Here is a 25,699-nt window from a genome sequence, read left to right on the forward strand (position 1 = left end):
GGCGGTACGCATCCTACGACCTTTTCGTACCCCCACTATCCGCGTCGGCGTGGAGTTCAGAATATAAAGTGTGGCGAGCCACCGAGCCCGAAGCGCAGTGAGCCCCGCGAGGGGACGCGGATACCTTCACAGGTATCAGTGTCCCCTCGCGGGCTTCACAGGTATCCGCGGCCGCTCGCCACGCTTCGGGCTCGGTGGCTCGCTGCGCTCGCCACACTTTATATTCTCAACTCTACGGCGACGTGGATAGTGGGGGTATGAAGAGGTCGTAGGACGCGTACCGCCGCCGCTCGCCATGCTTCGGGTTCACGTTTATAGTGGGGGGGTGGCGTGGGGGTGCATTTAACATTGAAAGCACCCATTAGGGTGCTTATACAATTTTTAATCGCATCGCATTGTATGGCATTGTATGCCATATACAATGTCATACAATTTTAAAATTGACATTGTACAACATCGCGCGATATCGCATCGCATACCATCATATGCCTTATGGTATACAAAGCGATGGGCGCCGCTATAATACACAAGTACCCATGTTTCTACTCTAGGGTAAGAAAATCTTTTTCAATTTTGCTTTTCCCATTCTCATGAGATATGAATATAATAATATTCTATGTTGTAGTCTCTGGAACATCCACTGGGCATCTAGTGATTAATATGATGCATTTGTTTATAACATACTCCATTCCAATGATAAATTGTGTTTGTAAGTTTATTTAGCTGATATACCATTAGCTACTAATAGTATTCCTTTACTTGCAGAAATAAGTATTACTATCCATTTTTCACCTGACGTGTCCATTTTTTTTTCTTTGTTAGATAAAATCATAAGCGCGTCTTACAGTAGTTCAGAATATATTAAATAGATACAATGACTGACATTGTAGGATTTTTTTTCCTCTTTACAGCCATTTCCCACTGGCGTTTAAAATTTAACATGACACAATCTTCAGTCTACCACAAAGCTCATCCACTGTCATAATAGAATTGTTTTCACACCATCAAGAAATTGTGCTTTAAATATGATTTGTATACGCAAATCTTTAATTACACAAATAACTCATTTATATTCTTTTTTTACTTCCAGTCCTGTGTCCATAGATCTGCCTCAGAGCTAATCTGCTGCTCAACCCCATCACTGAAGGATTTACATCTGACTCCACCAATTGCTACACGTGCTTTTTTTATTTTTGATGGTGTGATATCTAGTGACTTTGGTTTTACTATTGTAAATAACCCTGTATTTAAAACATCAGAAAAACTATTAGTGATTTCAATGGGAAGCAAAAACATCCTAGAAATTAAGGTACGTTGTAAAAGTTCACCTTTATTTATCTTTTTTTAAATTAACGATTTTACAACTTATCATGATTGTTTGTTGCAGAAATGGTCACTTCGCAATGTATTGATCTAGTTGTTTGTATCATGTTTGTTGCACTAGAATATCCGGTATAATGTTAGTGCCTCTTGTACAGCAATGACAAAGAAGATAAAAAAAAAAAACTAAAGTCCTTTAGTCCTTTACTTGTTTATTAATACCTCCCAACTGTCTAACTCCAGTGGGAAAGACCAGCTGTTTGGACACTGTCCCACTCACAGGCCATAGCGTACCTTGGACAGTTGGGTCGCATGGGAGCACTGCTGCTGTGCAAATCAGCTGGTGATCTCTGCACAGCATTTAGTAGCGGGGAGGTGAGCCGCCCTAAAAAGACAGTAACAGATAATTGTGCAGTGAGGTCCCGCCCCTCTACATGATGATTGACCCCCTCCAATGAGGCCCGGCCCCCTTATCAGATGTGCTCACACCTCGGGCTCACCTGGTCCCAAATTATTGTCACCTCCAAAGGTTGGGAGGTGTGGTTTGTTTGTAGATAATTAATGCTTTTACACACCAATGCATGTATACAGTATGTGGCAATTGGTCTAGATCAGAAGATCCCAAACTGTAAGTTGCGACCCCAAAGTGGGCCCCTTCCATCTCAGCATGGGGTCGCAACTCTGTTGCTGACAGTCAGGCTAAGGACTCCTCTGATCTCTCAGCCAGTGATGCAAGGAGTCTAAAAAAAATCATTTGAATTCTATGTTACTTCAGACTCCTTGGATCACTGGCTTAGAGATCTGAGGATTCATTAGTTGGCTCTGCCCCTACTCCAGTAACTCTCCTGTCCCACCCTGCAGCAGCTGTTGCCACCACTGCCATGAGCAGGCTGCACTCCTGGATCCCTCATCTACATGCAGATATCCACAAGGGGGTACACAGCTGGCAGGTAGAGTGCTAGTGGGTCCTAAAGCTCCGGAAACTCACAATAGGCTCAAAACTCAATAAGCAGTAAGACTCTGAGGAGCCAACTCTCAATAAGCAGGACTCAGAATCTGTGAAGAACATCTTGTAAGTAAGTGCAGCATGGAGGTGGGGTGGTCGTTATCCACAGGCACCAGGGTGGGGTGGTTCTAAACATTAATGCTTATAACTATAAGCCCCTCACAAAATATGTAAGTAAATTATTAAAATTATGAAAATATAATTGATGCAGCACTGGTGCATCTGTTTCTTAGTGTTAGAAATGCTGATGCTTTAATAAATGTAAAAAATGCAACCAATTTAAATAAAATATACCCAAAATTGATTGATGAAAAGATAAACACAGGTGAATGTATAAAAAAACAGAATAGAGGTGCGCTATATTTCTATCACCAATACCAACTTTTAGAGGTGGCTATTAAAATACAATGAATCAATAATGAATAAAAACAAATGAACAATGAAGTTTTCAAGTATGTGTGATTTCATCAGCATTCTCATACTTTCAAAGTATGCCACATATAGAATCAATCCGAATTCCAATGCATTTCGTCCTTCGGGACTTCATCAGGGGCAATGAATAAATCTAGAGGTAATAGATCCTCTAATATAAGTGAAGATGGTGTATCCTTTAGTTTAATGCAGTAATATACTGGTATTGCCGTAATTGGTGCAGTAGTAAGCTGCAATATAATTGAAGGTAATTTTTTTGGGACCACCTATTTTACAATAGTTTAACAGGCTTCAGAGAAATATTCATTAACAGGCTGATGGCCATTAGACGGTGGCTGGATATAAATTTCTCTTGTCACCAATGTGCTGATAAATCCTCTCTAAGTTGGAAACGCTGTGTATCACAGGTTCTCAGAGAGCCATTGTGGAATGATATATACTATACTATATCTGTAACTCCAACTTTGGTTTTTATTTAAACAGAACCTGCCACTACAAAGGCAGCGGCTGTCCTCTAAGGGGAAGGAGCACCTGGACAATTTCAAAATTTTGGGGGCATGTCCAGAACAGCTTGGCAGCCCCCAACTCCCCTCCCTGCATTGATAAATGCTGTGCACATGAGCATGCCATCTATTCAGTAATAACTGGCTGATCTGCAGAGCAGTGGTGATCACAGGCTCTCCCAACTGTGGGCAACTGTGACCCACGGTTCACGGGACAGTCTCCAATTAGGACCAATCAGGACAGTCGGGAGGTATGCTATATCCACAACAACCAATCAGCAGTTGTAATAATAAGAATAGTTATATAACAATAACAAAACTGTGCAGATTGATATGGTTAGATCTTTTCATGCAGTTTGCACCAATTTCCTTAAATATCCCCAATATTCAAAAAATACCTTATCCAGTGGCATATCTATAATGGGTGCAGGTGTACATACACAGTACACTCTGGTACAATGCTAGTCTCCACAGCTCATGAGCTTTCATGAGGGGGATCCACATGGACAATGAACACGAGCCAGAATGGTTAAGTCTACAGTATATACTAGTAGGAGAAAGGAGCCTTGATGTCACAATCGTGACACAGCACAACAGGGGGAGGAGCAAGGTCCAAATATGGTAGCCAAAATTAACACACGTGAGCTCACTTCACTCGCCACACTTTAGGCACGGTGGCTCACTCTTCATTCGCCACCTGGTTACTAAAGGCAATAGATGGCGGCATGGAGAGTGACCGTGTGAGCCCACCGACTTTGCTCCTTCTGCTGGTGTCACGTGATTAATGTGAAAGTTACTTTTCCCCCACTAGGATTTAGCAACTACCCTGCCAGTATGGACACTTCTCCGAACATTCTGGAGAGGTATGAATGAATGAGTCAGAATAATTATTCTTAGATCTGATTTAATGACTGATGCAGCTTGAGCCATATTTATGAAAGCGAAGGTTCTGTCCACTTGTAACCAACCGTGCATTGTAACTTTCCCGTTTCTTCATCTTATTTTCATTTGATCTTATGCCCATAAATGAAACATGACATTAAATAGAATTGTGTGCAATTCATTTTTGCTTTCTGTGACTGTTTTTGATGATGTTAATTCCAGGGAGATAATATTGATCCAGAAGCTGTTAAAGGCGATTTACTAAAAGTCGGTAACAAGAGCTGCGAAATTATCCAGTCCAAATCAGATTTTGTCTCCTGTGCTATTTCAAATGACCTGATCAAGTCTAACAGCGAGTTAAAAATAGAGGTAAGATGTGAGCGCATTACACACCAGTGCACGGCCTGTTTGATGTCTTAAACTTATCATCTCTGCATATGTTTGTTTCTCCATTATTATTAATGAAGGTCAGATTGTTCTATGCATTTCAAATAGTTGTTTTGCTGTACACTATTTGTTGAACAGTAACATTGTTTTACAGTTAATTACATTTTCAAAAAAAGTCTAAGAAAAATCATAAATAATGAAGCAGCACACCTGCTATGAATTACCAACATTCATAATTTGCAGCCATGTAAGGTTCTGTCGCAATTAAGTGAAGGAGCTGTACAAGACAGGTGCAGCCCTGACTATGAAGGACTCCCACTTAGCATGCATAGACTCAAGATGTGACAATAAATGCAACATATTGTCATGGTTATCACCAGTGAAATGACAGTAGTGTACATATTTGTTGCCTTTCAACATTATATAGAATACTAGATCAACCATTAAAATCCAGGGTGAGATCTACATACTACATTGGAGAATTTGATGCATTTCTCAGTCTTACCCCATTCCCACCACTCCGAAGAATGAAATGACAGCTGCTCTATTCCGAGAAGGCCAATACTACAATTAGGAGAATTTAGCTCATTGTTGTACATGCTAATGGTAAGGGGGTCCTAACACTGAATGTTTTTAATGCACAGTGGTGCCCCCACACAGATCACCGGAGGCGGTCATAGAGGAGAATCACCCACAAGCCTCTGATATTTTGCATCTTTGGGGATTTTGGTTCTAGGTTATATTCATAGATGTTAATTACCATTAGATTTTCTAACCACAATTTAAATGGTTGTCATGGGAATTGTGCGTAACTGCCACGTGTGCTGTTCCATCATGAAATTTAATTCATACAAAACATATGGCTTTAAAATATGAGAGTCGTTTGAAGTGTTATAAATTGCTGTAAGATGGCATTAAAATATCTTTGGTAGCCTGATGCATGGAACATTCTACTGTTCTAACCCCATACTACAGCCAGAAGTGAAGCGTTGTTAGCTTGCAGTTTAGCAGTTGCCACAAAAATTTGTGAAACTTAATTCCATGCAGGAGTCTGGTCGGTGGGAAGAAATGCTTGAGTATCTTGCAGGCTTTGAGGTACCTTTTTCCAATGGTATTAAAGAAATAAAGGCAATTACTTTCCCCCAAAAAAATGTGTTTTACTTGCTTTTTTACCACAGTTATCAAATGACCTCATATACCTCCCAACCATAAGTATCCATTGGAGCTGTACTGTACATGTCTCCATTGGGAATGGCATAACATATGTCCCAAAAGATTAGCATGCTGACATTTGGGGATTCAAAACAATAGAATACCCTCCAACAAGACTACCACCAAGTACAAAATGCTTAGCTCCTGGACTCTCCTGTTAATTATTGTAGTCATGTGCAGTGATCTATTAAGTGATAAGTACAGGACCAACGAATGTCTTATATAGTGGTGGGGTCCAAGTTGTAAGCTCTGCTGACTAGCAGGCTTAGGTCTGGGATTTAGAACAATGCCTGCCATATTGAAACTTTGAGTGCTAGAACAATGAGAAACTGGCCATAGGCATGCCAGAACAATGGCATTTGGGTCTCCAGTTAAAAAAGTCAGATGGCACAAGCATATACTGTAACTGTAACATACATACAATATTATGTTAACTGAGATTTTAAAATCTCTGTTTTGGAACTTCTAGAAAATGTTCTGATAATAAATGATGTTTGTCATAGAACAGACATATATCTCATTGTTCCCATCTGCCAATCCATTATTACAAGATCATGTGTATTTAGTAAAATTTAAGAATGCATGCTAATAGTATTCATTGCAGAAAATGTAAAACTGCATTCATTTTCTTTTTTACTTTTTACATTCAAGTTTCTGCAAGACGTCTCCTCCATTGTCATTGGCAAAGTGATGATTCAACAAAGCCAGAATTATACTGGAATCTTCATTGGAGTTTTGTCTTGTGTGATATTGCTTTCTGTCATACTAGGAATTGTTATATGTTTGAAAAAAAGGAAACAACTGAAAGGTAAAACTGATTTTCTTAAATACATATGGCATTTGTCTGTTCTTTATAGTGGTTTTGTATTAGTGTATTGATGACGTTTCGTTTCCAGATAAAGGTGGCGAGCGGGTGCTGTTTGATGGCAGGGTGCACACTCCTCACTTGGATAGGCTTGTAAGTGCTAGGAGTGTAAGTCCTACTACAGAAATGCTGTCAAGTGAATCTGTAGACTACCGGGCCACATTTCCAGAAGGTAGGAGGTCTGCTTTTATCATTTTATAACCATATTTAACTTTTATTTTCCTTAATGTTCCACAAATATGGTAAAATGTCTTCTTGCTATTTATATGCAAAGGACTGAAATACCAAGTATGGGGTGAATGTTATGGCTTCCAGACTACAAAAGCAACACTAATCTCATCCCCCATCCACGACCACAATTTATTGATCATTGGCCACTCCCATCAGTTACAATTAACAAAAATAAGTTGTAATAACTACAATCAGCGGCCACCCGTTTTATTTGAACATTGAACTTCCCCAGCACATTAAGAGAGGAAAGGCCCTATGTGCAGTCTTTGTCTGGGCCCCCCTCGTCTCCTGCCAGCATCATTCTAGTGAGCCCTGGTAGACTCTGGCACTGTGCAAGAGTCTATTGCACATACTCACATGTGTGGCAGACATTTTCCTGTTGATTTATCCATTGCGTATGTGAAAATTGCTGGGAAAATAGCCACCGTCATTAACCCTGTGATTTGTGCAGCACCCTCGCTGCCGAAAAAGAGAATTAAGAAGAAATATGTGTGTGCTGTGGGGCCCCTAGATTGCACACCTCGTATAAAGATATGAACTCTACAGATTAAAACCTTCATCAGGACTGTAACATAAATGCAGGTTACGACATACTGTACATTACTATACGTTTTTTATTTACATTATTTTTGGTTCATATTTCTATGTTTTAATAAAATCTTAAAGGTATTTATGTAATAATACAATTACATGAGAATAGTTATTAATGGAAGAAAGAGCTACAGAAAAAAAATTATATATATATATATATTTATAAACAAGAACTACGATTTCATTTTTTTCTGGAAAACATCCCTTAATCCTGAAAGAGAAGCCGGATGAGGATTGCCGTGTCCCACATGCAGCGTAGTATAAAGGCTGGTTAAGATGAGCTCATTAGATTATGTTGCAGTGCTCCGTCTATGATCAGATAACAAGTACTGTGTGTATGAAACAAGTATTTTCCTTTTCTATCTGCTCCTCTGCATGCCCGATAAGAGAAAGACTTTCACCCAACCTCCTATTTCTAGAACGGCAGGATATGAATCACCTCCTGGCATTTCCTTGGTTTCATATTTACCAAACCTTCATTTCTAAGTTAAACTCACATAATTGCAGATACAGTGTACAGTTTCTCCTATATGTATTTTTTGTGGCCATTAACCTCTTATCAGTTAACATCTACATATTGAATGTAACTATTTTAACCCCTTGCATATCACATTTCATACTTTACACAGACTGTTAAAGAAAGTATATTTCAATCAGCAGTTGTCAGTTAGCAACAGCATGGGTGTATTAAATGGTGGTAAGAGTCTTTTTTTTCACAAAATGATCTTCAAGGGAACTTAGAACTATCATATGATAATAAGTCTTCTTTCCTTTCCCAAAGGCACATTATTTACTTCCCTTACTGCATTAATGTGTTCCTCAGCCTTCTCTCTTTTATTATAGTAAAGTACAAGCTCAGTTTTTTTTCAAATGGGTTCTGCAGTGTTCAGGAACAGTTAAGTTCCACAAAGAAGCAAGTGTGAGCATGTAGGCAGAACAGAGCTTCTAGTGGGTCATTACATAGTAGCTCTGCTAATTATTTAGATACATTGAGCCATATATATACATACATTAGTGATTCTTTCTGACACACTAAGGTTGAGCCACCATAGTAGTAGGACATACAGAAGATATGAAACCCCCATTTGGAAGCCCTACAGTTCAGTCCAAACCCCATGTGTGTGTATATATATATGTGTGTGTGTGTGTGTGTGTGTGTGTGTGTGTTTTTTTATCTCTCTTGAGCCGATCATGGTAGCCATGGGCTGGGCACTATGCTCAGTCATCTCTGATTTATACATGAGACTGACAAAGCAACTGCTTGTTGCTGTTTTATTTTTATTGGGGATGTCAGAGGTAGGAGACTGACAGCGGGAGTCTGATGGTGAGAATCTCGATGGATCCCGGAGATAAGTAAGGAGGTTGGGGTCCATCACCAGGGGAATGTTTATTGTTAGGCTGTATGGAGATTAGAGTTAGGCTGCGGCAGTGGGCATTTAGGATTAGGCTGCGAGGGTGGGAGAGATTAGGGTTAGGATACAGGAGGGGTGAGTTAGGGTTACAATTAGAGGCAGGGGTACAAAACTGGAATACATAGGATCATCCTGTCATCCTTTTGACCATGGGAGCAAGGATTTCACAAAATGCTCTTTTTAGTATAGGATGTCTATAAAAGAAACCAAATGCTAATAAATGTATACTTTGTGCCCATGTAAACTAGATGTATATTATTTGCATGAAAGGCTTTAAGAACTGTTTTCCCTATTTTTCTGCTACAATTTTATAGATCAGTTTCCAAATTCAACACATGGTGGATCCTGCCGACCAGCTCAGTATCCTGTTAGAGATCTCTCTCCAATTCTGTCAAGTGGAGATTCAGATATTTCCAGCCCACTGTTACAGACCTATGTGCATATCGATCTCAGTGCCTTAAGTGCAGACTTGGTGAAGGAGGTAGAACACATGGTTATTGGGGTGGATCGCCTGCAAGTGCATTTTAATAGAGTTATAGGAAGAGGTAAGCATGTTCTTTGTATTTATGTGTTATCGTATTATAAATACCGCATTGCATCCATCTTACAAGGGGGAAATTTACTAAAGGAAATTTGTAAAAAATAGGTGTATTTGTATCCAGAAATACACTTATTTTTGACATTTACTATCCCGAAAATACGGCAATTCGTAGTCATATTGATGTGCTATCAATACGAATACGAATTGCCGTATTTTCGGGATAGTAAATGTCAAAAATAAGTGTATTTCTGGATACAAATACACCTATTTTTTACAAATTTCCTTTAGTAAATTTCCCCCATCTGAAACTTAGACTGTCCACACACCTAAAGATTTATAGCCCAATCCGACTGGTTTGAACAAAAATTTGGTAAAGTTTGGGAGCAAAGAGCAATTGACTTTACTTCAAAATGCAGGAAAATTTAAAAAAATGGTCATCCAGACAAATTGGTTAAATCAGATGTTCTGATTGGTTGCTTTTGAGGTGCTTACACCTGTTGCCACTGACTTGCCAAGAGCAATGCAGGGGACACCTTCCTGTGGAGCCTCACTGTGAGTCCCCAATGAACAATCAGTCGCCGCTGCCGACTTCCCAAGAGAAGTACACCAGATCTCTCCCTCCGGATCCCCACCCACCACCCTCTGATCGTGATAATACTTAGCCTAAAACCTGCTACAATACACAATGTTGAAAACTGCATCACCATTGTTTCAGTGGTTTCAGAGTTTATCTCATTTAGATAAACACACATTCTCATTTACAATATGATGTATACATGTAAATGTTAGTAGGTTGAAAAAACACAGATGCTGTAGGGCATGAGTTTCATATATGATAAAACTGCATAAATGGCATATTTTGTCTCCTGGATTGTCTGCTATTCCATTTAATAAACAATTTGTAAAGCTGGTGATTATTTTTGTTTATATTGGTTTTAATACAACCATTTGTATTTGAGAAAATAGATTTTACTAATGCCATTTTCACTACTCTAAATTTCATACAAGCCAAAAAGAAAATGCTTTATGTCTGATTACCAATGTAATAAAATATGTACAATGTCATGAAATAAATAAGTAAACATTGCTTTATTTCAGGACATTTTGGATGTGTATATCATGGTACACTCTTAGATAACGATGGAAAGAAATTACACTGCGCAGTAAAATCTCTAAATAGTAAGTACAAAAATGATTTAGTGTCTATAAGTAGATACACTATCTGTGTCATTTGTTATATGGGACACATTAACATTGAAGTAAAGTTTTTTTTAGGATATACAAAAAGGTATGTATACAACCTTATTGCGCTATACAATGGAGGTCTTTAATTACATTACAGAAATGGTCCTAATGTGAGTAAAACATTATCCACCATTCTAGCTCAAAGGAATGTTGCTTTTTCTAAATTGTCCCTCGTCGTTTATTGTGGAAAAAAACAAGAAAAAAAAGGAATATAGGCCCATGTGTACTGCAGTTGGGGCAGATGGTAATGTGCAGAGTTAATTTTGGGTGGGGTGTGTTGAAACTGAAATCTAAATTGCAGTGTAAAATAATGCAGCCAGTATTTACCCTGCACAGAAACAAAATAATTCACACTAATCTAACTCTCTCTCTGCACATGTTACATCTGCCCCACCTGCAGTGCACATGGTTTTACCCATTTTCCAAACACATTTGTACTGCGATCAGATCTGGCCATAGTGTAGTAATTGCCTTGAAGAAGGCAATTAGCTGAAACGCATTGGAGACATAACATACCGAGCCAAGCAGAAGGATCGGGCTGAGATCATCCCCGGGCATAACAACCGAGATCCAGCAACTTCCATCAGCGGAAGCGTGTGCGAGAGACCGTCAGCGTGGAGAGGGTAAGTAGGAGGCAGAGAGAGACTAGAGAGGCGGGAGGTTCCCCGGGCGGACAAGCGAGGCGGTGTTCACGGCGGCGCTGCTGCCCAACACATCGATCCCCCCTGCCAGAAGTCCCTGCAGCCACCGGGTGTCAGCGGCATGTGACGTATTGAGTTTACTAACACTCGTACGACACCTCCGTCATCCCAGCCAGCAGCAGAGAGACACCGGCACCCTAATCTGCACCAGTCCCCCCCTCCTCCGAAAACCCACACAAAAAGTTGTAAAAGACAAAGGGGTACCCGAAGATTTGAGTGCATTATTATACAACTGTTTGAAGGGACGCCGCAAGCAGAGTATAATCAAATAGACTGAGACAAAAAAACGCTGCATATCAGCAGCAAGGATTGGACAATTGAACTATGAAGCATACATCACAAAATCAGTGTAAAAACTTTTTAAGTAAAGTACGTTTAGATTAACAGCGTGTCATATCTATTTATTATTAAATTCCACTTACTCATGTAGTATCAACTACACCAGATTGAGCGCAGCACTATCCCCAGAATATATATTGTATTTACATAACACCAATGCAGCAAATAATTGATATCATGCTGAGCTTTGTATTTTATGGAACCTTCCAGGGATCACTGATATTGAAGAAGTTTCACAATTCCTCAAAGAAGGCATCATCATGAAAGATTTCAGCCATCAAAATGTCCTGTCCTTGTTGGGGATCTGCCTGCCCACAGAGGGATCACCGTTGGTCGTGCTGCCATTCATGAAACATGGAGATCTCCGGAACTTTATTAGAAATGAATCTCATGTAAGTACATAAAAATAAATCCCTATACAGAGATGTACTCGTGGACGATTTGGCCACATCGTTCAGTCTGTAGGCATGATGAACGATGTGGCAATTATGTGGTATATGGTTTGCAGTCCTTTAATGGACCGTCTTTACGAGCGTCTGGACTGGCATCTGCACAGGCTATAGAGTGGGGCTACACCAGTGTCATTAGGGGTTTAGTTATAGCATCTTGTTATTGCCTACCATCTACATGCCCAGTTGTATATTCAATGTCTTTTAATGTACTGTAAATCCACTATGATACAACACCACATATAAAAGCCTACTATATTTTACAAATAACTAATACAGTACATAGTTCCTGAATAAAGAATATGATGAGTTTACACTTGTCTGTTCAGCATCCTGCCTGTAACATACCAGTTATGTAAGCAAACATTTTCAAATAGCTATTTTGGGTGGCAGCGTTTCCTGTACTTGACTTATGGGCCTACACACCTTGCGATCCCTGGGTATTTTCTAAACTATTGCAGAGATGAGCTCATTTTGGAGTCCCTTCCATGCACATGCATTTTCATATATTCATGCAAATGCAAAAGCGTATACATGCTGTAAAGGCCTTGGAGATGACAGAGAGGCAGTGGATGACAGGGGGAGGCAGAGGATTGCAGGAAGCCTGCTTGATGACTCCTCAGGTCTCTAAGGCAGTGTTGTGAGGAGTCTGAAGTAATAGACAATTCAACACATTTTTAAGACTCCTTGAATCACTGAATAAAAGATCATATCAAGTCCTCAGCCTGAGCAATTTGGAGTTGTGACCCCATGCTGAGATGGTGGCAACCCACTTTTGGGAACTGCTGTTTTAGCAGATAAAAGATAAAGGGCCAGATCCTCTAAGCTTCAAAAGTGATAAAATGGAGAGGGATAAACAGCCAGCCAATCAGCTCCTGCCTGCCATGTCAAAGACTGTGTTTGAAAAATGTGAGGTACAGATGGGGCACTTCCCATCCTGGCTGGCGGATCGCCAGAACGTCCCCGCTGGCGACCCGCCAGCAGCCTAGCCAGCGAATATACTGAGATGCGCGTGCGTCTCAGTCTCCGTCGCCAGCGCGACGGAAACCCTGTCCGTCTCCGCCTCAGGGAGACGGACAGGGTTAGGGGGGGTTAGGGGGGGTGCGGGCAGGCGGCGGGGACCCCGGGTTACCGCCGGCAAGCCGGCGGGGACCCGGGGGAACGGATGGAAGCGCCGTCGGAAGGGGACGCGCGCGCCTCTCGTGTGCGCGCGTCCCCTTCTTGCCATCGCGCTGGCGGGGGATGGCGGCTGGCAACGCCAGCGCCATCCCTTGCCAGGATGAGACCTGCTCCATCTGTAGGAGCTGATTGGTTGGTTGGATATCACTCTCCATTTTATAACTTTTGAAGCTTAGAGAATCTGGCCCAAAATCTGATTGGTTGCTATGGGCAATCTTTACTTCTAAAAACTCTTAATGTAGTAAATATACACCTAAGTAATATTTGGCCAGTTAGTGAAGAAGCACCATATTGACTAAAACAAATCGTATGTTGCACTAGTAAAAAGCTACTTGCACTGAGGATTTCACAGTGTTAATGGGAAAAAATGTGTATAATGGAAGTGGGACTTGTGTATAAAATTAAAAAATACGTTAGGTACACTGACATTGATTGTATCTTAATAGACCAAAGGGGTCAAGAAATAGCAAAGGGTAGATCAATCTTTAGCAAGATTGATCTGTAGGGTGTAAATGTGTTAAATATACTTTGATCTTACCATAATATCTTAGTGCAGTACCTTCTGCTATATCGCCTCAGGATTGGAGTGACGTAAAATATTTTTTTTGTGTCGGCTAAAGATGTCTTTGTAATACCATGTGATGTTTCACAGACAGTTAAAAGCTATTAGGAAATGTGCACACAATGGTTATTTGATTTATTTCTGACAGATGAATTGAGCAGACAAGGAATATCACATATAAAACTGTCTTTCCACGGTTGATAAACAAACAGGGGCTGGGAAAGTAAAACATTCTTTACTTGCCGTGTTCTTGCTGCATCATCCACCTGGCTTAAATAGTTCTGGTACTGTGGCCGTGATTTATACATTTGATCATTCCACTGAGAGATGCTCAACAGCACAGTGTGCAGACTCTCAGCAATACTCATGAATGTTTATTTATGTCCATAAGATGACTGTCTTAAGGCCCCCATCCACTAGGGCAAGGTAACGGGAACATGCCTCACATCGCAATTGCAGGTAAATAACATGCGATGTGTCACTTTTTATGCGATCCGTTGCAGCAATGCATCGAAATCACATAAAAAGTGGCCATATCGCACTAGTGGATGGGGCCTTTAAACAAGTTAAATTGTGTTTAGAAGAATAAAATCCTCCACAATACACAGCAAATGTGACATGTTTATATGTTGTGTAATGTGTAGCTGTGTGAAGGTAAAATATTCACTTTAAATGTTGACCTGACCGCTTCAAAGATCATGGTTCCGTTAAGATAATGGTATATGCAGCAGTAAACATATTGATAATCTGTCATTTGCTTTATTTTAGAACCCGACAGTAAAAGACCTCATAGGATTTGGTCTGCAGGTCTCTAAAGGTATGGAATATCTTGCAAGCAAAAAGTTTGTTCACCGAGACCTGGCAGCAAGAAATTGTATGTGAGTACATTTTTTATGTAAAACTACAAATATTTTCTAAATGAACTGCAATACCTGCTCATGCCCTGTGGCTGGTACTCTCTGCTATTTTCTTTGTAACCCAGCAGCTTTCTTTAGACATAAGTGTATTGTGTGCAATTAGTAATGATAGTACTCTTATTAACCAGAAAGAATTCTGTATATAGGGGGTATACATAGGGGTGTCAAGTATAAAAACTCAGGATTATAAGTATATATTGCGCTGCGGATACAAGATGCAGTTAATTCAATGTCAAAAATAATAATAATAACAATAATGAGAATACAACAATTTAATACTGCTTTCACATTGCAGAAATGGGTAATGACACGGTATTCTTAAATGGGACTTTAAAACGGGTCAGAGCCTTGAGACCTTTCACATTGCAGGTGAAAACCGTTTTAAAAATCATTTAATACCATTCAAACATTCAACCCATTTAACCCCCAAGGGACACGTTTAAAGCCTTTGAAATAGAGCTGTTCAAACTGCAAAAAAACGGCTTTAAAACGTGTAGGACTCTGCTTTTTAACCGTGTTGAAATACCGGTTAACTTTAACCGGTAAATCAACTCTGGCACTTTCACATTGCAGCCTTAAACGTTTTAAAATGGAAAAAAGGGGTATTATATAACTGTACCAGTTAACACGTTAAGATCATTGCTGCTCCTCAAATCTATGGGATGAATTCAACTGTTGTGCACACCGGTGGCCACTAGATGGCAATTCAAGTGTTCATACATGCACACACTGCGCTGTGTTACTGTTATGTTCCATCATTTTCATGAGCTGGTAACTGGTAACAAGAAAAAGAAGTAGAATTGTAGGTTAAGGTGCCCATACACATACCGATTACCCGGTACTTTTTGTGCTAAAATAGCATCGCATCGCATGCACAACGATGCTATTTTAGCACAAAAATTACCGGGTAATCGGTCGTGTATGGGCACCTTTAGACCCTGTATCGGGGCCCAGGACCCAATAATAAATCACGGTTTAAATAGCCTTGCCTGCACAGTCTATTTTTCTTTTTGATACTGACAAAATTGGGGGTGCGCATCAGCATTGAATCGGCATCGAATGCAGCTGAACACTGCGATTCAGACTGACTTTCCATTCGATACTGACTAGTCAAAATCAATAGCCAGAATCGCACCGTGTGTCCACAACTTTAGATAGATGATAGGTAGATTTTAGATAGATGGTAGATACTAGATAGATAGATGTTAAATAGATACTGTAGATATAATTTAGATAGACACTGTACTGTAGATCGATATTAAATATATAATAGATACTGTAGATAAAATAAGCCTTCTCATGTTGCCTGTCTGCCCTTGTTCTGGGCTCACTGAGCCTACCCCTCTTTCATTACCATTGTGTAATTCCCACATGATTTATGCCATTTCTGAGTCATTTCTCGTTTCAAGTTGTAACAATAAAATCCACATTTAATTAAAGACAGGTCAGTATACTTATAAAGTCTTTAAATTTACTATGACATAATGATTTTAATGCCATAAAGTTGTAAATTAAAGTGAAAATGAATAGGGCAAAGTGCTAGCAGAAGTAGTGTATACTAGAATAGTGTAATATAATATATAATGTAGCATGCAATACATTGCAAATGATGAATTATATTCTTTGTTACCTGGAACAGTATTGTACGAAATAAGTGTTCTGCATGTTAGCTGAAATAATGCTACATTAAAGGTGCCCATACACGGTACAATTATTGTATACATCGCACCTTAAGCGTTCTAACCAGATCGCTTAGAAAATGGCCCTACATCGCTCCGTGAGGAATGGGGCCATAGCTATGCGTGGCCCCGCTTAATATCCACCATGTTTTCACCGGTGAACACTGGCCCTGACATATCGCTCAGCACACAATGCTGACACATTGCTGTGTACTGAGCGATCTCACTGAGCGTTCTTGACTATAGTCATGTCGACCTTTTGACTTGTTGATTTTTTTAAATATGTCAACCCAGCCATTGTTGACCTACCATCCCGATACCATGCTGTCTACATGATGAAACAAGAATCTATATAGTCTATGACTCTGTACAGTGATGAAGGCAGATATACTATATAGGAAGAGTTTCCTTATGAGTGTAACTTACTTGCACCAAGCCCAGTCACCTTTGTGTGATTGATATGATGCTATGACTATGTAAAGCTATGTTCAGCATTGCTCTAATGCATGTCTTGTTTGTTATCTTGTAGGCTGGATGAGACATTCACTGTCAAGGTGGCAGATTTTGGCTTAGCAAGAGACGTGTATGATAAGGAGTACTACAGTGTTCACAATAAGACTGGAGCAAAATTACCAGTGAAATGGATGGCATTGGAGAGCTTGCAGACACAGAAGTTCACTATGAAATCTGATGTGGTAATTATTATTTTACAATATAACAGTTTATATTTTAATTTACTTACGTTAAATGTAAGAACATGCAATATGTTCATGCTGAAAATGAAGTGGGGCCTAATGACGTACCAGCCCAGTCCCTCCCCACAAAGTCACAAGCAGTGACTCTAGGCTACTCCAAAAGAGAAGACACTAATCAGCAAATCTGAATAGCTGCCTCAGGGCCAGATGCACTAAGCTTTAAAAGTGATCAAATGGAGAGTGATAAACAGCCAGCCAATCAGCTCCTACCTGCCATGTCACATGCTGTGTTTGAAAAATGTAAGTCAGGAGCTGATTGGTTGGTTGTTTATCACTCTCCATTTTATCACTTTTGAAGCTTAATGCATCTGGTCCTCAGTGTTTTAATATAATAGTTTCCCCAAAACACTGCGATACATGCTGTGACCAGAAAATGCTGTGAAGATGTAGCTGTGTGTGTAGTTGCAGCTGGCAGTCTCTGCGGTTTTGTCATGTCTCTGCAATGTTGGTTTTGACATGACAATAGCTTGTAAATGTAGATCTCATTTTTGTAAATCACATGTTAGTGAATCTGTAAAGCAGTTATATAATAATATGTGTATTTTCTACAAAAGTTAAGGAGATTCCTCCAATTCTATGGGGCATGTTTCTCCTCATAATCTACAGCTGTGCTTATAAGTATATGCATAAGCAGCCACAGGGGTAGTGGCATCTCCCAAAATGATAATGCTGTTATGTAATCTGTGAAGAGGTTCCCATGAAACATCTGGTTACCATATTAATACAGGCACATGGGTCAGGTCTAGTCCTGTGTGAGAATCATGTTTCAGAAAGACATATTTTTTAAGTTACTATGAAACTAGAGTTCTAGGAATGTGTCTGTGCTGTATTACATGATGCCACACAATATTAGTGTCAGGCCAGGATACACAAGAAAACAAGGGAATAAGGATTTATTCCATTAAAAGGTGCTAGAATATAATAATAATAATAATAATAATGATGATAATAATATTAATAATAATACCAAAAAGGTTACAGAAATCCTAAGGAATGCTGTGTTGGTATAGTATATTCCACCTTCCTACTATTCACGTTTTTTATTGTATATGATTCCTGTAGTCGGCAATAATATTCAGTCCTACAATTAGGTGAGGAGAAAGAGAGTCAGTAGGTGGAAGATACTATACCAACACAGCATTCCTTAGGATTTCTGGAATCTCTTGCAGATAAATGACAGGTAAGCCAGTCAATAGAATGCGAGGGTAGGGGATCTGTCATTAAGCCAAATCTCTGCCCAAGATTTTTAAGATCTAAAAACTTAATTTGTTTTTTTATTCCATGCTTGAGGATTTTATAGGTCTAAGAAATGTCAGATTGTATGCATTGCATGAAAATACCACACTACCCTGCAACATATTATTATGGACCGGATGTAATGTGTTGCAGGTACAGCGACCACATGGGATGCCGGATGAACTCAGAGGTTATTTTTTAAAGAGGTAGTTACTTACAAGTGATGAATTTGCTTTGTAAATCATTTCCCTTTAAAATAACCTCTGAGTTTGGCCCGGCATCCTGAACATCTACTGGACTTGCAATGAATTATAGTCAACCCCATGTGCCTTAATTACATGTGCAGTAATATCACTTTCCCCTTCCACACCTGGTATGAGTTTGCTAAAAAAGGGACATGGCTTTGCACGAGAGGGTGTGGCTATTTATCTCCATACCTGTTTCTGTCACTCTAGGGGTCAAGGAGATTGGAGTTGTCCCGAGACTGCCATGTTAGCGGTGCTAACTTCTATACTGTGACAAGAGCCAGGTGCTGCATGTAATGTTACAGTGCAGCACCCAGCTCCTGTCAGGAGCCGACACTTTGGTGTTATCCTTTGGCTAGTGACGGGTATTACTCATACGGCCCACACCTCACTTGTGACGCTACTGCATATGTGTCCTGCTACTGGATTGCAATGTTTATTCCTTTGTTGCACATGCATCATGAGAGCGCTGTGCCGCATAAGGCTTCCCCATAGTTATGAGGGGGAAGTAGGTGCGATCTCAGAAGCCATAGAGTACAAAGAGGTTTTTTTGGTCAGTCGCACAAGACCCACAGTAGAAACAGGTGGACCCCCTTAGGTAGATTGTTTATATGTGCCAATACAGTACTGGGGGTGTGCTACCATCGGTCATAAGGATTTGCAGATTCAAGAGAAAGAAAGAGATGTCCTATGTCGGTGCACCAAACAAGAGTAAAATTTAACTTTTAATAATTTATTTTTAAGAACTGCGAGATAAAATGTAAACATATAACAACAAACAAGGGTGGGGTTCACACAATTTAAAACCAAGGTGGCAGGCAGACGTTGCAGAGGTGTTTGTGTAATACTGTTTTTCAACTTCGGACAGTGTGTGCCTGGTCTGTACAGAAAAAAGTTTTAATCTGACAGGCCAGATTACGTGTATGCGAGCGGGTTAGAAAAAAACTCTTATAGTAGCTCTTAGTGACACAGGTTCATATGCATGCATATGGGGTTATTGCCCCTATAGGGTCAGAGTACCATCAGTAGGGATCTACCTGCACTGTGATAGTAGCACAGTGTGTGAGTGAAATTTCACTTCTAACTCTTAAAGAGGATCCCTCTGAGGTTATAACCCCCTCTATATGGGCGCAGTTTGCCAATATAGATTGCCCTGTGTGTGCGGTATCTAGCGTGAAGACGCTCTGAGATCGCACAGGTGTCAATGCACCTCCAGGGTATCTGGCTGCGGGAATCCAGGTGGAGCCGCCTCCAAGTGCAGGTAGATCCCTACTGATGGTACTCTGACCCTATAGGGGCAATAACCCCATATGCACGCATATGAACCGGTGTCACTAAGAGCTACTATAAGAGGTTTTTTCTAACCCGCTCTCATACACGTAACCTGGCCTGTCAGATTAAAACTTTTTTCTGTACAGACCAGGCACACACTGTCCGAAGTTGAAAAACAGTATTACACAAACACCTCTGCAGCGTCTGCCTGCCACCTTGGTTTTAAATTGTGTGAACCCCACCCTTGTTTGTTGTTATATGTTTACATTTTATCTCGCAGTTCTTAAAAAGAAATTATTAAAAGTTAAATTTTACTCTTGTTTGGTGCACCGACATAGGACATTTCTTTCTTTCTCTTGAATCTCTGAAGCCAGCAGTCTCTCTTTGTACAGTAAGCAGCAAGGCTGTAACAGGACTCATCTGTATGTATGAATTACATAAGACCACTGCTCATGCCACACATTTTATTTATGTAGGTTCAATATATGTAACTAGGCATTTTTAGGTTCTAAAGGCCCCCCCACACACACACACTGGGTGATTTTAAGCTGAAATCAGCCACGTTTTGTCATTTCAGCTGCTCTCAGCTCAAAAGCCACCCACTGTGTACAGGCCAGCGATGATCAGTGAGTGCACCGCATCATTGCCACCTCTCATCTGCCGGTATTACCAGCAGATGAGCAACAGGGTGGATGGCTTTTCATAGTGTCCTCAGTGTAAATAGGAATAAAATAGGTTAAAGCCTAAGTGGTTTAGTTATAAAGAGGGGAGTTCTATTGAAGACGTCATGTTGCTACGGGAAACCAATCAGTTTCTATATATTATCTTCCAAAGGTGCTTAATAAATAAGTAGATTCTGATTGGTTGCTATGGGCAACATCCCATCTTTAATAGAACTCCCATCTTAGTAAATAAACCCATAAGAATCCTTTGCTTACTAATAACAGGTAGCTAGTACAGAGTTTCCCACATTAACACAGCAAGAAAGCAGAACACTTGAAAAGCAAAAACTATTTATTTGGTGTTAATATTTAAAAGAACAAAATGTGTATTTATAATTAATCGGTTCCTTTAATAACAGAGATACATGTATACAGCATTTGTGTAGCCTATACGTGTTCATGCAGATAACCCTGTAACTGCTGTGAACATCTGTATACCATTTTATATGCCCGGGATGGGATGATGCAACAGGAATATCTGCTTTTATCTACTCCCATTTACAAAATGTGCTGCATGTTGAGATTATTATAAATTATGTAAAAATAACTGACACAGTTCTTATTATTAAATACTAATATGGTCTATCAATTGATTTATATTATTATTATTATTTTATACAGTATACAGTATTTGGATAACACTTGCAAAACAGCTTGCCCTAAATCCGTATCTAAAGTGTGTTCTCATTAATGTGTCATTTATAGTATGGGTGCTAACATATACTATTTAAGGGGCAGATAGTGTGCAATATCTTAGCTGGAACATTAACCAGTTCCTATTATTGATAAGCAGTGAGCTGTAACTATTGTTTCACTCAATTTTATCTTCTTAGTTATTTTTATTGCATTTAAATCATAACAGTTGTTGAACCTAACAACACACAAAATAAATATTCAAGGAGACAATGCTAGATCATGGGGAAAATTCCCTTTCATGTAGCAGACATTACCCAGAGTATGGAATATTTTTGCCCACCACCTAGACAACTCTAGCAAACCAGTATTACTCAAAAGGTCACGGTTCTTATGTCTAAAATACTAATGTCACTTATTATTTTCTAGTGGTCGTTTGGCATACTGTTATGGGAACTAATGACACGAGGAGCACCACCATATCCGGACGTGAATTCTTTTGATATAACTATTTATTTGTTACAAGGACGGAGACTATTACAACCTGAATACTGCCCTGACGCACTGTAAGTGTTAGCCATGTCCAATTAACAGCTGCCGTATATTGTGTTTAGCACATTGTTCATCAGGGTTGCCTACTTTTAAAGTCTTCTCTCCAAGAGAAGTCGGGAGAGGAGACTGCTAGCAGCATTTTGGGGGTGGGGCCTGATGTAGGCGTCATCAAGCCCTACCTCCAGTACTGCAAATCCAACAATTTGCGGGTCTTCGAGGAGGGGGTGGGGCTAAATGACACAATATGGATCTTTATCCCCGTTCCCTCTCCCTGAAGACCCAGCGAATCACAGGAAATTAATGTTGATGCAGGGGGAAGTTTGGGGTCACCGGTATTCAGGAGGGTTGCCCACCTTTCCGGGGGGCCAGGAGGGGGGCCGGATTTTCGGGAGCCTCCTGGCCCTTCCGGGAGGGTAGGAAACCCTGGTGTACCTGGACTTTAAAAATGTGTGTGTGTGTGTGTGTGTGTGTGTCAAATTTTATTGTAAGTGACTTACAGAATTTTTGTAGACAATGTTGGCATTTCCACTGTGCTCCAAATTTGACTCCCCTCAAAAACCAGAGTTTATATTGTCAGGACACAGTTAGCCTGCGAATATGTTTTTGGACAGTGGGAGGAAGCTGGAACACCCACTCAAACACACACGAGGAGGACATGCAACCTCCAGAGATTGGAAACACGCAGCGGAAAATCAAGGAAAGTGTACAAACTTGCCAATCGACCACTCGATTTGTTGGTCCCTGTCAAGCAGCTAAGCGGGCAGTTTACTCGCTCACACAGCTGTGATGTCGGCCATCAAAGCAAGTGTACTCACAGCCAGATGGCCTGATATCTGCAGACATATCAGCCAGCGGCTGTGCTGCACAACATATTGGCCAGTGTGTACCCAGGTTAAGAGTATGCATTCTGCACATCCCATTTCCCTATGACATCATATACATATTTTTCAGCACTATTAGTGTTTAAACAAATTGGTATATGTTATTGCAATGTGTGTATTTTATTATTTAAGCTACCCTTTGATGAAGAAACAAAAACGAGAGTGGTTACATTGCTGTAAGTGTACAGTATGTACATTATTGTGTAGGCAGAATATCTGGGTAATCAGAGGTGAGCACATGCAGATGTCAGGTGGATCAGCTGCAGCAAGGGCAGGGCGGCCTGGTGCACATGTGGGTAATAGGGATGGCAGAGCACTGGGGGCGTGGCGTTTAGGGATCTCTTGATAAAAGATTCATAATCGCTGGAAGTAATTAGAACTGTGATTGCTGTATGTGCTGTCCAGAATCAGCCCCACCCTAATTAAAGTGGTCACCAGTATATCCAAAGAAAGCAATTGAAGAGAAACTGATGTTGATCAATTATGTATAGTCTCTAGATATACCACTCATTAGAAAACTATGTATTTTTAATTTGTTGGACAATAAAACTATCTTCCTTTTTCCCTGTAAAAAATAAACAGGTTTGAAGTTATGCTGAAATGCTGGCACCCAAAACCAGAGCTACGGCCAACATTTTCTGAACTGGTCTCAAGAATTTCTTCTATCTTCTCAACTTTCATTGGGGAGCATTATGTGCTTATTAACACAACATACGTCAACATAAAATGTTCTGCTCCTTATCCTTCTCTGCTATCGGCAGAAGAAAACATGGATTTCAGCCTGAATACGTGATTCTTTCTCTAAAGAGACTTGCAACGGGATCTCTTACTATTGATTTTCATGCGGAGACTACGTTTGTCGTCCAAGTACTTTCTCAAAGTTTTAAGTTAACGTTCTCAACGTTGCTTTCAGTTTTGTTACATTGCACTAGAAGGAACATTGTGGATCAATATGACTACATATTGCTGTACAGAAGATGGTACAAGATAAGGGAAATTATTTCCTGAGATGTTCACAAAGGTTACTTGTTTCTTCTGCTTAACCTAGTCTTTTTTGTCATGTGTTCAGCACAGAAGAAATCAGCCCATTACCAGGGGACGATACACAGATGTTCTCGGACCTCTTATTAAGTAACTACGAGGTCTCTGCTGTACTTTATTATTGTGTCCTCTGTATAGCACTTTTATCTAGGCAACTATTGCCAGTTCATTGAGTAATGCATATATAGATATATAGAAGAAAACAAATGGACAAGAAGTTAGAAATACAGTATATGTATTAAATTAAGAAGAGCCAAAAACCATATTACGCCTCTATTGTTTCATAGAATTATCTCAAATAATACAGTCATAAATAAAAAAATAAAAAACATGTTACTGTTGAGAACTGATCATAATGGAAGCTTGCTATCGATGCTCAAGTCACATACTGTAGATTTTACAGTAATTGTAAAAATAATTTGAAAACAACAAGTATAATTACTTACTAGTATAACAGTACATTCACATACCTGTGGTGCTGGTTACTGAAGTCTTTCTAGGTTGACTGAGATGGACGTGGATAGGTCAACTTTGATGGAACAAAGCTAACAATCAAGGGGACACTGTAATGTTAGAGAGCAGGGAGTATTTAGACACTTGTTGGTCCCATAACAAGATTTTTGTTCCTTTATTTGATTTAGAGCGTGAGTAAATCTGTAAAGTACTGTACAACTATTTTGTACTGGTAACTGTAGAACAACTTTTTAAGTTATGTTTATAAAAAGTAACCTTCACTAACTAGAGTAAGGGAACACAGCTAAGATATGCACACTTTTCATACTATAGACTGAAGGCCCTTCCATAAATAAATGAGATAGGTCAACCTTGTGATGGTACAGAAGAGGCAGGACCAAAACTGTTAGAAAATGTATTACAAAATAAATGTAAATAGTTACATCAGGTTGGGAGCAGCACACTGGAAACAATCAGGACATCTCAGCTTCCTGGTAACTCAAGAAGATTTCTCAGAAGTCTTCACACAAGAACACAATCGTTTCTGCTTGTGCAGGCAAATATATCATACACAAGTTATCGGTTCTAGCATTTTACTGATGTGAACACTGGAGCAGCACATATTTGTTAATTGAGTTAAACAGTGACTGTAAATAAAATGCTTGTTCCTGTGGAATTTTTGGCTTTATGCTGTACATTTTATTTGGTGTAGGATGTAACTGGATTTGTTGATGTATGACATTTAAAATTTTATATTTTTATAATAAATGTTTATTTTTAATGCTATGTACATTACTTTAATGTGGAAGGGATCAGACATGGTGAAATATGTATGTCATGTTCATTTTCTAAGTGCTATTAAAGTTTAAAAAACAACCCTTTTTTTCTCTTGTTATGTATAAAAATATTTGCCACTTTTCAAAACTTAAAAAAAAAGTTATGTTATTGTACTGCTGTGGCAGAAGACAATAATAATGGTCATATTTACCAATATAGATAATTTCCTTAACATCTTCTATTCATGGCTGCACCAGCCCCTCCAGACCCTCCTTGATCCATACAAAGTATTCTAAATCCCCACCTGTTTCCTTTTATTAGTACTTCCACACCTGCCATCTTTATAACAGAAATATCAAGATACTATACCCTCTACAAACTCTTGAGTCCTTTTGCCTTTGCAAGTCCTTCTCCAGGGGTCTATGTCCAAGTGTCTCGTGTTTTTGTACAAATAAAAATTATCAATGGATTGACAACCATGAAGTCAGCTGAGAGGAGGTCATTGAGGAGACATTTGAAACTGATGAATGGGTTTGTATTACGGAAGTTTTGCAAATCCATCCATTAATGAAATTTTGTAAAATGTAAACTCCATTTTCGCTATTATGGTAGCAACAATATTATGAGCCATACATTCATCAGCCTTTATTAGGAAATCTGTGGTACTCATATGCTGTAG

At 39.6% G+C, this 25,699-nt stretch overlaps 1 protein-coding gene across 1 annotated transcript in view; it reads left to right on the forward strand.

Moving 5' to 3' along the window:
- MET (MET proto-oncogene, receptor tyrosine kinase) overlaps positions 1-25,119 on the forward strand; it is a 133,723-nt gene extending 108,604 nt beyond the window's left edge. The window contains exons 11-21 of the mRNA XM_083182794.1: positions 1,091-1,309; positions 4,366-4,512; positions 6,394-6,550; positions 6,639-6,779; positions 9,156-9,386; positions 10,481-10,561; positions 11,878-12,059; positions 14,626-14,735; positions 16,983-17,148; positions 21,746-21,882; positions 23,332-25,119. Of these exons, the coding sequence (XP_083038920.1) occupies positions 1,091-1,309; positions 4,366-4,512; positions 6,394-6,550; positions 6,639-6,779; positions 9,156-9,386; positions 10,481-10,561; positions 11,878-12,059; positions 14,626-14,735; positions 16,983-17,148; positions 21,746-21,882; positions 23,332-23,542 (1,782 nt within the window). The 3' untranslated portion in view covers positions 23,543-25,119. The remainder of the gene's footprint in view (positions 1-1,090; positions 1,310-4,365; positions 4,513-6,393; positions 6,551-6,638; positions 6,780-9,155; positions 9,387-10,480; positions 10,562-11,877; positions 12,060-14,625; positions 14,736-16,982; positions 17,149-21,745; positions 21,883-23,331) is intronic.
- Positions 25,120-25,699: the final 580 nt, after the last annotated feature.

Source organism: Crinia signifera, chromosome 4 (genome assembly GCF_055691185.1).
Source record: "Crinia signifera chromosome 4, ASM5569118v1, whole genome shotgun sequence".
In the NCBI taxonomy this organism is placed as follows: domain Eukaryota; kingdom Metazoa; phylum Chordata; class Amphibia; order Anura; family Myobatrachidae; genus Crinia; species Crinia signifera.